General features: G+C 35.5%; 1 protein-coding gene and 1 long non-coding RNA gene across 16 annotated transcripts; one reads left to right on the top strand and one right to left on the bottom strand.

The window, feature by feature from the left end:
* The first annotated feature begins 2,530 nt into the window (after window positions 1–2,530).
* LOC110940474 (zinc finger protein MAGPIE) lies at window positions 2,531–6,156 on the top strand. The gene is made up of 3 exons (XM_022182017.2): window positions 2,531–2,870; window positions 3,150–3,546; window positions 5,103–6,156. Exons 1-3 carry the CDS (start codon window positions 2,744–2,746, stop codon window positions 5,959–5,961), a joined length of 1,383 nt encoding a protein of 460 aa, XP_022037709.1. The 5' UTR covers window positions 2,531–2,743; the 3' UTR covers window positions 5,962–6,156.
* A 3,448-nt stretch (window positions 6,157–9,604) lies between these two features.
* On the bottom strand, window positions 9,605–15,663 carry LOC110940475. 15 transcript variants are annotated; one of them, XR_004893010.1, is made up of 17 exons: window positions 15,522–15,657; window positions 15,057–15,403; window positions 14,597–14,692; window positions 14,415–14,506; window positions 14,223–14,324; window positions 13,938–14,099; window positions 13,708–13,743; window positions 13,518–13,607; window positions 13,192–13,337; window positions 13,025–13,104; window positions 12,656–12,817; window positions 12,428–12,543; window positions 12,099–12,347; window positions 11,555–11,804; window positions 11,189–11,420; window positions 10,091–10,357; window positions 9,605–9,979 (listed from the first exon to the last, which is right to left on the bottom strand). It is a non-coding gene; the product is annotated as an uncharacterized LOC110940475 (long non-coding RNA). The 15 variants fall into 15 exon arrangements; XR_002593198.2 differs by adding an exon at window positions 10,867–10,932 and having other exon boundaries at window positions 13,708–14,099; window positions 15,057–15,663; XR_004893013.1 differs by adding an exon at window positions 10,867–10,932 and having other exon boundaries at window positions 10,300–10,357; window positions 13,708–14,099; window positions 15,057–15,663.
* Between the last annotated feature and the right edge of the window lie 1,486 nt (window positions 15,664–17,149).

Here is a 17,149-nt window from a genome sequence, read left to right as displayed (position 1 = left end):
GTACTTTGTGAAACCAGTGCGTTTTACTTTGTGAAACTAGTATGTTTCTAAATCAGATGATTAAACTGTAAAATTGGTAAAATAAGATACTTAGTTATATCTACCAGCAAAACCTAGCATATTTTACGTATTCTAAAAATTGACTCACAGGTGGTTAATCGCTAAGAGCCGCTTTGGAGCGGTTTTACTGTCTTTGGAACTTAGAACTCCTTAGACCAGAACCTATGATGTCACCAATTCTTTTTGAAGTTTATATCCGTAGTTGTGCTTTGTTTTATACGCTATTATATTACTTTGACATTTTGAGTTTTGTGTTATTGTACAAACTTGTATTTTGATATAATGCTATCGTTTACTTCTGTTTAGGGCTGTTCAAATTGCTCGACGCTCGACGCTCGTTCGACGCTCGACGCTCGTTCGACGCTCGCTCGAAAAATACTCGGAATTTGCTCGTTCGATTCAGCTCGATTGAAAAAATGCTCGGTTCGGATCGGTTCTGTTTGTAAACGAACCGAGCACGAGCAAAGGTCCGCTCAGTTCGGTTCGGCTCGGTTGGCTCGATTTATTTTCTAATATATATATTTTGTGTGTGTATCGTTTTTAATGAAATGACTAGAGACCAACATCAACAATGTTTGGTCCAAGATCCCCAAATAGAGCTCATTTAAGTAAATAGGATTGAAATCCAATACCAATAGTCCATTGTCCAATACTTAAATGTCAATTTGAGTAATTGAGTCAAAATTTCAAATACTAAAATGTGAAGCGTCGATCAATACTCAAGTCTCAACCCGCCATTCGATTCAGAAGTACAAGACCTTAATCAAAATCCCCCATTGGCCATCGTTATTCGATATCTCCATTGCCACTCGCCAAGACGGCAACTCGCTAGGGTTTTGCTTCAATCAGTTCGTTCAACTTCAAACTTCCGATAAAACAGGGGTATGTTTCAATCGGTCGGCAATTTAACTTCCCGCTTAGCTAATCTCGATAGAACTACTTGAGTGTTTTTTGTATTCCTTGTTATTTGTTAAATTTTTACTTGTGTTCAATTGAACGAAACATGAGGGACGAAAACTGCACTTTATTCTAATAATTAGCACTCCTATCGTCACTTTCCTTGTTTGTTATGCGACGCTCGATACTCGCTCGACGTTCGTTCGAAAAATGCTCGGATCAAAAGACGCTCGCTCGACTTTGGCTCGGTTGAAAAAACGTTCGGTTCGGTTCGGATCGGTTTGTAAACGAACCGAGCACGAGCAAAGGTCTGATCGGTTCGGTTCGGCTCGTGAACAGCCTTACTTCTGTTACAATGTAAATCTGATAACAATAAGTTACGTTAAATTCCCCATGCCCTCGCCGTATAGATCAGTTGGTTAAGGGGGCGTGAGATTTGCACAAGAATCACCACTATTTCCTTGGCGACAACTTTCAGAATAGGCAGATTTGTACAAACTGAAACATATATGTACAAATTGGTTTTAGAGGGGATATGGGATATATAGATAGAGATAGAAAAAATGAGGATAAAGGTTGGTGGTGATGGGTTCCCGATCATGGATGCGTTGGTGATATGCCACCCGAAAAAAAAAAGAAAAACAAAGGTGGAGAGAGGGCCTAAAATAGGTTTTCTGATTTATTGCTTTTTTATTATTAAGTATGCTTTAGTCATTATCTAAAACTCTATAGGAAAAGTTAACCCCATCCAACATAGAATCCTTTTTGTTACTACAGTTTAAGACTGCTTATGTAATTTATTATGTTGAGGGTCTAAATCTAAAATTTTGATATCTCATAGAAGTTGTTCGTATACTTTTTTTTTCTTTTGAATGGCTAATGTTGCACTCTATGGGGATTGAAACCCTAACCTCTCCTATCCCAAGCTCTATCTAAATTCACCAACACCACTCGGCTATTTCCAAGTGGATAGTTGTTCGTATACTTAACTCCAACATATTAACATATATTATTAGAATTAAACACCTTACTATTATTAACATATTAATTTTTCCTAAAACTTAAAATCAATAACTACGATTTGATATTGGGTAAAAAGAATGTTGCCAACATTTTTTCAACTTAATATTTTGGTTTTACAACATTTCAACTAACATGCACGTACGGAATGTTGTCAAATAATGTAGTGCCACGAGCTACTTAAGGGAACGTAAAGGCATAAATTTAAATACTGAAAAAACTAATTAAACAGGAAAATAAATTAATTTTCTGAGGGGATTTATTTCTCATTAGTTTAATAATTTAAACAAAAATAGATTACTAATATCACAGTCCCCTAAAATCTAAAGTTCAATTCACAATAATTCCTATACTTGTATTCCTATTTGAACCCGAGATAGTATATTTGTACCACGATGGTTTTTTTTTTATATATTATTTCAAGTAAATACGTTGAACAGTTTATTTTTTTAAGAAATTTATCTTTAACTGCCTCGTAAATCGACGTTGTAAAATTTGATGGGAGTGGAGAAATATATTAATATAATCCCCTACCAAAAGTGGTTACCAGGCCACACACATACATGTACTAAAGATGCACAGAGGGAGAGAGAGAAACCCCTGATATATATTCCTCCTATAATTTAGAATGTAACCTTGAGTTGGTTGTGCTCTGAGTTTTGAACATACTTCTTTTTACCTAACACACACTGAAGATCTACTCTGAATATTTGAGAAGTACAACAGCAACACCATCACTAAAAGATCATCAGAGGAGGAGTTCAAGATGATAGATAAGCTTGTGACAGAAGAAATTGTAACCTCAAATGGTTTCTCTAACACCAACAATCTTCCACCAGCTTCTTCCTTTCCTCCCCCCATAAAGAAAAAAAGAAACCTTCCAGGAACCCCAGGCATGTACCATACTTCAAACTCATGTTCTTTAGTTGTAGGGTCATGAATATGCAATCTTAGTATTTGGGTTGGCATCTTGGAACTTGATCCATATGGGCAACTGAAGTGGATCTTTGATCCTTTATGTAATAAGCATATTTTGCCAAAAAAGAAAATAGGTCCTTTTGGACACTTGCAACCCTAATTTTTCTTAACCATCTTCTTATAGATATATATATATATATATATTCATTTTGTTCAATAGTTTTTTGTTTGAATCTTGTTTCACTAATCTGTAGATCCTGAGGCAGAAGTTATCGCACTTTCACCGAAGACGCTAATGGCCACAAACAGATTCATGTGTGAGATTTGTGGAAAGGGTTTTCAAAGAGATCAAAACCTTCAACTTCATCGACGAGGTCACAACCTTCCATGGAAGCTAAAGCAAAGGACAAGCAAAGAAGTGCGAAAGCGCGTTTACGTGTGCCCTGAGAAGTCTTGTGTCCATAATCACCCATCAAGGGCACTTGGAGACTTGACTGGTATTAAGAAGCATTTTTGCAGGAAACATGGTGAGAAGAAATGGAAGTGTGCAAAGTGCTCTAAGTGTTATGCCGTTCAGTCGGACTGGAAAGCTCATTCCAAGACATGTGGGACTAGAGAATACAAGTGTGATTGCGGAACTATATTTTCAAGGTAACTTTTTATTATTATTTAACCTCAGTTCCGAGTTTAATTTAATTAAACGTAAAACTTAAGAGGCTAACATAATATTGTAAACTTTGTTACGTACTCATCCAAATATTTATGTTTTTATTATATAATATGTTATTTCAAAAATAATAATGGACCATATAAATCATAAAAAAGTTTTATCTCTAGTGTAAGCTACTTTTCATTTATCTAACTTCTTAGGATAGGTTAATATTTCACGTTAATTAGTTTGATTAGAGTTTCATGAAAGTAAAGTTATGTTGTAAAACATTTTTAGTTTGAAATAAATTACAACAGATTTTATTAAATTCAAAATATGCAATTCCTCCAAAGTTCTCTAAATATGGGTCTTGATCTGGTGTTTAAATGAGTAAATATTTTCACTCAACTTACGTTAGAGGAAACATGTAATTTACTGAACCTCGGATCAAATCTCATGTTTTAGATAAAACTTTTGGGACATAATCCCTAATTAGTTCTTTAAGATATACAAAAATCTATTTCTTTTATAGTTTTAAAGAGTGGCATCCCCAAGTTTGCAAATGCTATGCATGGTATACTTATTTATTTCATTCAAGAACATAATTTGAAACAGATGTTTACTAGTTATTTCAGAATTGGTCCTGTGTTTGATTCTCATAAAGAGGTTTTTTTTTTTTAAATTTATTGAGTTTTCTTCTAAATTGTTGTATATACATTGTTGCTTAGGGGAGAGAGATATAATAGGTTGATTCTACTGGTAGCACAATAATATTCCGCTGATCTATGAGTGATCTAAATTTACTTTTTATTGGACCTATTTTAACAAATGCACAGCAACTTAAATTGTTTAAAACGTGTTATAACACGATATGATTAATTATTACAAGTTATATTTGGGACAATATCTAGTTCATGTTCTTTACTTGAAAATCGAATATTTTTTAACAAAGCAACAAATAGCACTATATCCAGATAACGAAAATGACCCTAAAAAGCCTTAAAAATAATGTCTTACACTTGCAATTGGGTCCATAATTATGTTTTATTTTCTAAAATGATTTCAAAGAACTAAGCATGTTTCCCAAGTTCTGTTTTCTTTTTTAAATAAAAACGAACAGTAAATTATTAATGTGATATCTCTTTGTTTGTAATTGCACATGAAAAGCTAGTTGGAAGATACAAAAATATTATTATACCTTTTTTTGGATGATAATATATATCATTGTATACTATTGAAAAAACCGTTTTTTTTTTTGTATATTTTTTTATTTAGGACAAAAACATTGAGAATAAAAACTATATCTTTTTTCTATGTAACACTGTTTTGTCCTTAACTCTAGAAATGGACAAGCAGGTGAAATGTAAAACATAACAGTATGAGAAGTCTTTAAAAAAATAGAAATAAAATTATTATCTGAACTAAACGTAGCTATAATGTTATTTGAAATGTCCATTTTTAATCTGATTGACTATAACTTAAGCTGAGTTACATGAATTCAATTAGGCTTTTGATGCACTTTTTTTATATTTATGATGCAATAATGATCTATATACAGGAGAGACAGCTTCATCACTCATAGAGCCTTCTGCGACGCTTTGGCCGAGGAAACTGCAAGGGTTACAGCAGCTTCTCATTTCAACAATGTAACACCATCAGGATCAGTTGGAAACATAAACTACCACTTTGTCGGACCACCGGTTCTTGCTGGTCCAACAATGGCTCACCATTTCTCTAACTCTTCTAGCATCTTCAAGCCCATCTTAACCAACCCTGAAAACCATCTTGACCCAACCCAACAAGATGGACTTTCACTCTGGACCAGCAGTAACAATAACAGTAACGGTAACGGTAACGTTAACAATAATGAACTGCGAGACTTGCATCAATTGGGCTATCAAAATCATCCTCCCCATTCAGAATACCAACCAAATTGGGGCGTGTTTGGAGTGAAAAATACTTCGGATCATGACCCTAACGTAAGCGCGCCTCCTTCGTTATTAAGCACTTTAAACAATTTGCCTCAAACACACCCGTCTGCAAGCATGTCCGCGACCGCTTTGCTGCAGAAAGCTGCACAAATGGGGTCAACCTCCTCAGCGACTACCAATCATACATCTTTCTTAGGAAACTTCGGAGTAAACTCTAGCAACAACTGCAATATTACTACTGATACGGTTGCTACACATGTTCAAGATGAGAACAAGTTTTGTGGGTTGTATGGAACAAGTCCTATGATGAATAGTTATCGTGGAAGTGAATTGGAGAATGATTTTTCAAGTTTGGACGAGATGTACCCTCCATCTAAAAGAAGACATATACATGTTGAAGAACATCATGGAGGGCAAACTAGGGATTTCCTTGGTGTGGGTATTCAGCCCATCTCCCACCCTAGGATAAGATTTGATCATGTGTAATAAAGTGGTTGCACGACAGAGAGAAAGAGAAGAGAAGATCCATGCATCCTCAGATGGTTGAGGACTTTTAAGAAAATGAGCGGTGCTTTTTTTTTTTTTTTTTAATTTCATGAAAAAGAAGTGGTGTTGGTAGTGGTGAGGCTAAATTAGAAAATACAAAAAGGCCTTTCAAAACTCAATTATTGCTTATCTATAGCTATCGTCTTACATTTTATTTTAATGAAAGAGTTTCATAACACAATGTGAACTAAATTCATGCATGTATGGGCATATCCATGTTACATGGGTATTATATGTGTATTACCTTACATGCTTCCTTAAAAATAAAAGATTAGATACACGAATTTAGATGTTGTGTATTACCTTACATGCTTCCTTAAAAATAAAACATTAGATACATGTATTAAGATGTAAAAGGTTGTTTCTAAAAATACTAGGCTATCACCCGGGAACATCCCGGGTTAGGAAAATTTAGTTTTTTAATAATAAAAGGTACATAAACAACATTTTTAAAGTCATTAGTATCTTCACCTCCTCAATGATGGTTGTTACTGTAGCCTGTTTGTTCTCAAAAAAACAGTCGCGTTTCTCGACTTTCAGAGGCACCAAAAAGCCTTTTGCACGATCCCATTAAAAGCCTTTTTAACCTTCTTTGACCCGCTAATCACATTATGCTACTCAAGGAGATCATTCAAGCTAAACGCATAGATGAACACCACCTTATACCGTTGAGACACAAACTTCCAAATTGTCTGTGCGCACCAACAGAAAAGAATTAAATACATGCTCTACATATTAAGGGACTTCAGAACGGGACCGACACATCTCATTTTGGACGGCGATGTTCCTTCTTCAAAGCGAGTCGCACGTCAGGAGCCTACTCAGTTCTGCTCGCCATGCCACAATCCTGACCTTTGGTACCCAATTATTCCAAAAAAAACTGAAACCACTCCTCCTCTGGGTGAAGACTCGAGGCCTGCTTCTTTATGCTTCTGATTGAGAAAACCCTTTTACCATCCAACTCCCAAACCCACATGTCCGTCCCTACCCCAATCACTACAGGAGCCATAACTTGCAACAACTGATTAAGCTCAAAAGATTCAGCAGCGGATACAAACTTCATCTTTTTAAGTATAAAATCCAAGTAAAAAGAGCATGAACATAAAACCCAAAATCACTAATATCCAAAAGATCTGATCCGATCCCCAAAGGTTTTAGATTTTAACATGAACACCATCATTGCTTCATCTATCCATTAAAAACATGCCTTATTTTCCTAACGTATTTGAAAACACATTCATCACCATTGGATAAACTATGATCTTTTATGTACCTTCCCCATCCTTTCAGAGCATACGGATCCAATCTAGTCATTCAAACAAAATCAATCAAAAAGCACTACAAAACAACAAAATATAGTAATGTTAAAAGAGTCATCCAAACCTTAATCCACTATTAAAAAACATATAAATAATCAATGTGTTAATTATGATCAAGTAAACATTGTTGTCACAATGGCAATTCCAATCTTCAAAAATAAATCTAAATAGGTTTTTTTTAATAGACTTAGGGTGACTTCCAACCATTTAACCCATTTAGTGTGTGACCCATTAGTAAATGGGTCGAAATTCCTACATTCTTCTATATATTAAAAAGCCAAGCTTGTGAATAGTACCCTCACCACTCAAAGCTTGCCACGTGGTAAGCTCTTTTTTTCCATTTAATAAACAATACTTTCTCCATTCAAAGCTTGCCACGTGGCAAGTTTTTTTTTTTCCATTTATCCTTTTTTTATTAAAAAACCGGTACGGTCCTGTTCGGTCTTGGTACATGAAGGTAAAACCGGCACCAGCCTGGTACATAAAACATCAAATGTCGGTACCGAATTGATATTGAAAATTTTTAGTTCGGGAAATTCGGTACTCCTAACCAATACCATTTGCTCATCCCTGATCACGGGTATCATACAAACATCACCGGTATCGTACAACTTTTTTTTATTGATTTTCTTCAACTTTTAGTGTTTCCTTTTTTTTAGTTTCGGCGCTAGGGATCAGCTCGGTGCCAACCGATACTAAATTGGTATTGGTACCGAAAATACCGGTTACGGAACAGTATATGAAGGTAAAAACTGATAGCAAATCGGTACATGGAACGCTAAAAGTTGTTACCGAATTGACTTAAAATCTTTCCGTTCAGGAAATTCGGTATTTTTTTTTCATTTACCCATCTTTTATCAAAATACCGGTACGGTCCTGTTCGGTCTTGGTACATAAAGGTAAAAACCGGCACCAGCCTGGTAAAAAAAACATCAAACGTCGGTATCGAATTGATATTTAAAATTTTTAGTTCGGGAAATTCGGTACTCCTAACCAATACCATTTGCTCATCCGTGATCACGGATACCGTACAAACACCAACGGTGTCGTATAACTTTTTTATTGATTTTCTTCAACTTTTAGTGTTTTTTAAGGGTTAGGGATGAGCTCGGTGCCAACAGATACTAAATTGGTACCGGTACCGAAAAGATCGTATACGGTACAGGTATATGAAGGTAAAAAATGGTAGCAAACTGGTAACAGGAACGCCAAAAGTTGCTACCGAATTGACTTAAAATTTTTCGGTTCGGGAAATTCGGTATCGGTACCCAATACCATTTGCTCATCTCTGACCACGGGTTTCATACGAACATCATTATCATAAAAAAAATTTGTTGATTTTCTTTCGGTTATCTTATACTATTTTTTTGCTATATTTTCTTTTTATTATTGTTAGCTGTTCTGTGCCTAACACGCTCGTAGTAATTTCAAAACACATGTAAACAATAACTAAATGACAAAAGAAGTTCGCCGCAACGCGGCCATAGTAATAAACCTAATTCACTTAAATTGGTAAGTTATATTTTTTTTTTTAAATCACGCAAAAAAATCGTTTAGGCATGTTCTATACACAAATGAAGTAGTAAAAACATGTCAAGCTTACCCGACGGTTCAACACAACCCAATAAAATAGTAATTATGCATTAGCATTCTCAGATTCATCCTTTTCTTTTCGGCTACCATAATCTGTTACCCTATATACAAATTATAATTGGCATGATCAAATCAAGAATTGGAATCTATGATATTCTAATAAGTATCGGTGCTTGTATTACCACAGAAGACAAGAAAACGATATTTGTCAAACCCTTTCAGTAATACAACTCGTATTGAACTACATTCATCACAAATATAGCCACAATTATGCTACAATATGTTATTTGTACATATTGTAAGATAATTTAGAGATTAGATAAATGAAACAATTCCGGACTGACATTCGGGCACAAATCCATAGCATTTGGCTCCTTCAAGACAGCAGCCATAACATCATCAAACCATTTCTGAAACGGTTGAGAAACAAAACCCATCATTTGATACACAATTCGACCATTTAAAATTTTGGCCAGCATCATATGTGATAGGAATATGACCCCGAATCGCCGGTTCGTTTGGATACAGATTCACCACCAAACGAAACGGTAGGGCTGCGACGTCTAACCGAAGATACAGATACACCACTACGGTTAGAGAATCGTGTCTAAGTTCACCAACCAACGCGCCACGGTTGAGCTAGCATAGACGAATTAATTAACCCACAAACATGAGATAATTAACACAAAGATTTTCATTCTAAAACTCACTGCCCTTCTCATTCATGAATTGTTCAATACATATGGAAGAAAGGGGATACAACCACCCACGTAGCTACATTTAGGGAAACATAAATAACTGTTCTAGACTAATTCAAAATAAACGAAAATAAGAAAGAGATTAAAATTGACATGGAAATAAAATAACTCTTGATTGATATGTAGAAAACGTGGGTACTGCTTGTGATCAAATGTTGACAGAAATTGACTAAATCCAATTGAACCATGTGCTTCCCATGTGACTCCGGTCGGGTCGGGTCGTGGGTCAGGCGTCGAGTCGGGTATTGGGTCTTCAGGAGCCTGCCTATCAATATGGTATGTTTCCAACTGCAAAATAATAATAATAATAATAACCAACAGTTAATAACTTCAAGATTATAAGAATACATCACCCAAATCCACTTATTTGTCTTTATAAGCTTACTCGTGTTAACATACCTGGAGACAGTTAAAAACTGGTATTTTCAATCACAATAGTAAACCCACAAATACCGGCAATGATGTATAGCATTATTGATCACAAAAATAAGAATATTCAGAATTACTTCGAGTTCCCCCCATCAAGGCTTTTACGCAGGGTGCATATATATAATAGATATATATATATATACACAAAACTTTCAATCCCACTTGTAACCGACTTTCACCTTCTTTTCAACCGATTCATGTGTGCTTTGTCTTTGACTTTGATAGGTTGTCAATACCCTAACAAAAAAAAAGTGGAAATTATCAAATATAAAATGTTATATCCACTTAATATATGTCAGTTTACTCCGAACTAAGTTGAAATCCAAACTAAACTTGACCCGTAATTGAGCCAAATTCCAAAACTACCCTTAGATAGTAACTATTTACTCCAGAGACATAATTGGACACCAAACAATCTAACTCTAATTTAGATTGGTAACAATTTAGTCAATTGGACACCAAAAACAATCTGACTCTAATTTAGATTGGTACCAACTCAGTCAAAGTTCGGTATCTTCGAAATAAACACATGTATCTGTTAACGGGTCAGAATATATAAATTTTGTAAAATCGGAGTCGGATTTTTAACGGGTCAAAATATATAAATTTTGATCAAAATATGTCCGCATTCAAAAAGCACGCCTCATACATGCGTCTTATGCCAATTTTTTGCCCGATAAGCACGCCTCACGACCACTTTAGGTACAACACTAACCTTACTTACACAAAAGCGATAGTGGTTGTACCTGGTGTTGCCTTGCACCAAGACGCGCTTTTCAAAGCCAAGGCTAAAACTATCAAACCCGCCTTACCTACACAAAAGCGATGGAAGTTACCTTGCTCCTAGGCGTGTTTTTTAAACCAAGGCTAAAACTGAAGCGGGTCAAATAGGCCTGAAGGTTGATATTACCCTACACACTCACTCAACCAAGATAATCTAGCCCAAATCTCTTTAGCAAACACACAATTAACAAAACAATTTGAACCGAAGAAAAGAAAAAAAAATATGGCTGCATGTATTTTTCTTACAAAAAGTATCTTAATGTTCCAGTTACACAAACAAAGTACCTCCAACAAACTTTCTGGTTCAATCATAGGGCGTCGTAAGTGCATTTTTTACCCGCAACAGAAGCAAAGTCCAATACAATATGTTTTGTTCTTGCTGCCACAACCACCACCGTTGACCTGAATACCCGTTCGTACGCCACAGTCACAGCTCCAACGACGGAACCCTAGTCGCGTCACCACCAGATCCGGGACTTCCTTTCATGGGTGTGGTCGTTCGTACGCCACAGCAATGCTAACAAAATTAAGATCAGAATAAGCAAAACATAGAGGCTGTAGTTTAAAATGAATTTGTAGATGTGATTTTACTATTTTAAAACAAAAAATACTTTAAAATAAACTAAAAAGGCTTTGAAAATATAGTCCAACCATCAATCCGGTTCGTCGGTTCAATAACCAGCACAGAACCGACTGGCCCAAATGAAGGCGGTTCAAGAGTACTTGACTGGGCTACTTGTGTAGCTACTTTCCGCTCCGACTGGCCAGTAAGATTTGGTACTATGCTCTTATGCAGAACTGGTTGTAAGTCATGCTTTGAAAGTGATGGATGTCATATGCACATGTGTCAAAAAAGCCATTTCTATAACCGAACTGTTGATCAGCCTATATCAATGCCAAACTGCAAAAGGTTTCGAAGACAGAATGAGACAAAAGTCAAACATAGTATTTTTCTATACGGAGTTTTTTACACTAATTCTATAATATTTTTCACATTGGTTTTTTATTTATAGATGGTATCTGTTATACATCTTGATGCCAATATAAGCTCCTTTAAAATGTGAAATACAATTTTATTTAAAAATTAGATTGTTTGACTTTCAGAAGTCAACTTGTGTTCTTTGAACAGAACAAACCATGTTGCTTCTATGTTATTCTTCCCATGAAAATAATTTATTTCGAGTGCATGACCTACCAAACAAGCTTTTTTCCTCACGCCTTGCATGACCAACCACGGTCCCTAAGCATCATCTATTCAAGTCGAGTTCATTTTGAAGAAAATTCCATTATCAAAGATAGAAAGCGTGTTCGAAAAGCTCCCTACATAAACATGCCCATTCTCTGCAGCAACATATAGATAAGTATCCCCTTATTGATTTTGTTTAGATAGTGCATCAAGTCCATGACTTTGAAGGATTCTATGACTTTTGATAGATCACCTCCTCTACAAGCATCAAGCCCAAGACTTTGAAGGATTTCTATGACTTTTTATTCATAAAAGATAATATCTTAACAATATAGTACCGTAAGAGGCAAAGATTGTGAATATGTGGAAACTCCAACCACAAAAGCTTTAGCCATTTTCTCAAATTCAACATTTAAAACTTCATTATCAAATCCCGCTGGTGAACTCCGTGTATCTAAAATCAAATGAAAAAATAGAAGTTGCAAAACGCAAACTAAATAATACATTCTGAACCATAATCAAGAAGAAGTTAACTAAGATATATAAAGAAATTAATTATATTTTACCTGTTTATATGTTAAGGAGTTGAAGCACGAACAGGATGGAGTGGATGATGAGAATCTTGTTCATTTACAACTTCCATTTTCTCCTCAAGTTTTCAGCTTTTTAAAAAACCCAATATAATATATCTAAAGCGTCTTCTGACCTTTTTTCAACAGTTCATATGTCTAAAAGTAACAAAAAAAAAAAAACGTCAAAATCAATCCTAAATTCATAGAAGCTAACAGCTACTGGTGCTTTCGGGTGTCCAAAAAATGACCCATGATCTTTGACCGCGCTTCCCATGATGATAATGAAAGAACCCATGATAAGCTTATCAATTAACGACTATAATGTGCATTCAGCAAATAGTTTGAACTTATAACATATGTTACCTTGTAAAGAGGAATGTTTTTGACACTCGCTCCCGCTTTGCAGCTGTAAGAGACACCGCCAGAATGGCATTTGCGCCAAGCTAAACAGCAAAGTGATTCATTCGTAAGTATGATTAATGTCGAATTTTGTGGAAGAAAAGAAATCGATTTAACGTTTGGAACTATACCTTTTGCTTGCACCAACCCCGCTCATTTTTGGTTCCATCTAGTTCCTGCACATGTATAAATAGGTATTCTGATACATCTATTTAAGGTACAAACTCCTTTCTCAATGCTTCCTGCCAACTCTTTTTTAACTTCTTCCAAACCAAACCTGTTTGTTCCAAATTAAGCAGATAGAAATTAAAATTTTTATTTAAAATTTCACAAAAAAATAAATAAATAAAATCGGGAGTTCTGTTACCTACAAAAAAAACATATTTAAAATAATTAATAAACTATGACCCGAGAAAACGTACAGATATAACGATGTATGTATAAAGCAGTTTTATACCCGAGATTCTATAAAAGCACACTCCATAATGTCAGCATCTCCTTTTAAGCCCTTGAGACAGCGATCTGCAAACTTAACTGCTGCATACGTCTGTATAGTTTTGCAGATACTTTATTTTAGTTTTTGGATTTTAAAAGTTTTGATAGTATGAGCCTTATCAAGAATAAATATGAATTATACGACTTAGTACCATTGATAATGTTGCAGAACCAGCCCCAGCTTTCGCCTAAAATGGTTACACTTAGAAATGATAATAGTGCACAAAAAATGAAATTACCAATCTACATGCAAAACTTAGATTTTATAAATAGAATAGAATGCAATAGTTCTCCTGCAGTATAACAGATGCTACATATGTAAAGTGTAAACATCGCAATAACGATCCATTGGAATGGAGTAGACCCAAACAAATGAAAGTACCTGACAAATCTTCGTATGAGATGTTTGTGAAGTTTACAATAGACCTTCAAACTGCAACGGATTTTCTTATGAGATGTTTGTACCTGATGCTTGAATGTTTAGATTTAAGAGGCTTCATTGAGAAGGAAGATGTATGCCATATCTAGGGCTTCGAAAACAATCCTACACAGATCATACAAAGAAAAAACATCAAAATAATATAAATGTAAATAATAAAGTGTCATCAAGGATGGATTTAAAATTATAGAAAAGTATAAATGGAAAATAATATAAATGTAAATATACCTCCCAGCAAGATCCACAAGTGCGAGTTTACCACAAATAACTTGACTATGGTATTTCCTTTTCTGTTTTCTAAGCACAGTTATTTCCAAAAGTTCACGAGACCTATATTAAAAAGCAACATGTATACTCTGAACACTCGGAACAAAAAAAAAATAATAAATTGTACATACACCACTTGTGTGTATGACTCACCGTGATGATGTCTCGTTCGCATCTGTGTTGTCAATTTTGCGCCTACTGTTCCCAACATTGAAAAGCTCAAGAATCTTATCAGCTGAGTTGATCTGAAACCATTAGACTTGATAGATTCACAACAAACTACAAAACGGAATTAATGCTTTAAAAACACAATTATACAACTAAGAAGTTTTAACCTTGATACATCTTAGCCCAGCTACAACTATCCCCTGCTCTAGGTCCTCTCTGAGTTCCAAATGACCAGATGATTTTTCAAGTAGATCGTAGATCACCTATTTACGTACCAAAGAAGGTCAAACATTCCCAACATCTTAATAAATAAAAAGATAGAATATAGTTTTACGATTTAAGATAAGATATCAGCAAGTTTATACGCTATTATAGTGCACCTTAGTTTGAAGCTTATTATATTCCTCCATTGTCTTATTAGGCCAATTAGTTAATACATTAACATCATGGTTCAATAATGACTCAAGCATTATTAAACAGAGACATATACACATGTAGGCAACCTGGTAATTTGCTATTGTATTCAACATGATTTTACATTACCTAAAAACATTAATACGCAAACAAAATCTCTGATGAATAACACGATACAATCAAAATTAAGGGATTCAAACAATCTAAGCTTACCCAAATCAACGATTGCTATCGAATATGAACCATAGCCGCTAGCATGGCAACCCTCAAGTCGTTACAATATTTGTTCAGATTTAGATCTACTGACAGAATATTGCTGGGGAAGATGAGAGGGTTTGGGGAGATGGATTTAGGGTTCACTGGTAAAGGAAGAGGAGACACAGCGATAGGGAAATCGAAACGATTTAGGGTTTCGCGAATGAAGGATTTGGGGTTTGGCGAATGAAGGAACTATTTAGGGTTCAACGAATCAGAGGTTTAGAGATTTGAAACGATGAATTCGATGGGGAAATGGAAACCATAAATTTCTTCTTTGAAACCTTGATTGTGGATTGAGTTAGCTTCAGATCAAAACATAGAATGGAGGATTTATGCGTAAAACAAAAGAGGGGTGGCTCTCTTCCAGAACCAATATCAAAATCAAATGTCAAGAACTTTGAATCGGATACAGAAACTTACCATGAATACAATCTTTACAGGCAACTTTTGGGTGGCGACGATCCAAGAAGAGTAGATTAGGATTAGGATTCAAGGTCTGAAGAGTTTTCTAGGGTTTTGCAAAGTAGCGGTGGTGAAACGTACGAGGGAATTAGAGGGAATTAGAATGATTAGGGTTTTTTTTTCATTATATACCCGGGTCAAACTATGTGGGTATGGTTGTTGCCATTCGGATCCCGTGTAAAATTAAAGGTTTCCCACATTTTCCCGCCAAAAATGAAGTGAGGTTGCACCACAACGTGACACGTGTCCCAAACCTGTTTGTTTATTATATATATAGATATAGATACTGTTTAATTTAAACGTTTATATATTCTAACATCAATATTAATTTTAACCATCCATTGACAATCTTTTCTAATATTAGTTTATTGCTAATTTTACCCATAACAAATATAAGATTAATTGATATATGTAAATAATCATGTAATGTATACTACAAGAAAATAGACATGTGGGAACAAATTTTTTAAGCCTGTTGGGATGACATGCCGTTCCTACAGGTCTCAACAACTTATAGGGACGACATATTGTCTCCATAAGCTTCGTTTTCACAGGGCCGTCCCTATAGGTCTCTTAGGTCGTCTCTAAAGGTGTTGTCCTTATAGATTAGAGACACCTTGTTATACGTTTATCGGGACAACATGTCGTCCCTAAAGGCTTGAAATAGAAAAAAAATGAGTTAAATGCTTGGTTGGTCCCTGTGGTTTGCAAAAATTTCAAACTTGGTCCTAATGGTTTATTAATTACATGCGTGGTCTCAAAAGTTGTCAAAAATGAACTCGGTTGGTCCCTTGACCTAACTTCTGTTAAATTTCTCAGCTAACTATGTGTGAAATAACTATATTACCCTTGAACAATTAAAAACCTAAAACTAAGAATTAAACACAACCTTCATCATCTTCATCACCATCATCATCTTCATCACCAACCCACCCCCACTCTCACCCTAACCATCATCATCCGACAGGTCTAGGGTCTGTCACCGCCACCCCTCTTTCTCCCTCTCATCTCTCTCGTCTCGATTCCTCTCTCTCTCTCATTCGCCGAAGAAACCGGGCGGCCGACAGGTCGCCGGAGAAATGTAAGGTATTAATTTATAAAAATTTCTTTTTTGCAACAAGTAGAACCCAGCGATGGAACCTTTCCAAAATGACAGTGAGAAAGAGAAGCGTTGAGGTTCTTCATTCAGTGACAGTTATAGATGATGTGGAAGGTGAGATGGAAGTAGCAGTGACGGAATACGAGCTAATCGGTTTGGATCTTGGGATCTGCCCCAAGGCATTCAATGCTCTTGCCGTTGACCCGACTCACTTGAAATCATCATCTTCTTTTTGTCTTGTACAGTGTTGAATGAATTTGTGTTGACTTTGTCATTTTGTATGTATTTTTTCAAAGAAGCGAGTAATTGGACATTATGGCTTCTCACATTCCTTCTCTCTCTTCCAATCCCATTATTATTATTCTGAATCAAAGAGGAAATATCACAACTCAGGCTTCAAAAACCACTGGTTTTTCACTTAACTCGGTTAGTTTTATTCATTCGGTACTGTTGATGGTAATGAAGATGATGCAGGTTGTGGTGGGTG

This window comes from Helianthus annuus, chromosome 5, assembly GCF_002127325.2.
Source record: "Helianthus annuus cultivar XRQ/B chromosome 5, HanXRQr2.0-SUNRISE, whole genome shotgun sequence".
Taxonomy (NCBI): domain Eukaryota; kingdom Viridiplantae; phylum Streptophyta; class Magnoliopsida; order Asterales; family Asteraceae; genus Helianthus; species Helianthus annuus.
This window is presented reverse-complemented; position numbering and strand designations above follow the sequence as displayed.

What these genes read in the sequence shown, in the direction of transcription:
- LOC110940474 (XM_022182017.2), top strand. Translation starts at nt 2,744, where the DNA reads ATGATAGATAAGCTTGTGACAGAAGAAATTGTAACCTCAAATGGTTTC. An exon ending in AAACCTTCCAGGAACCCCAG is followed by an intron (nt 2,871 to 3,149) that starts GCATGTACCATA and finishes ACTAATCTGTAG; the next exon opens with ATCCTGAGGCAGAAGTTATC. An exon ending in TGCGGAACTATATTTTCAAG is followed by an intron (nt 3,547 to 5,102) that starts GTAACTTTTTAT and finishes ATCTATATACAG; the next exon opens with GAGAGACAGCTTCATCACTC.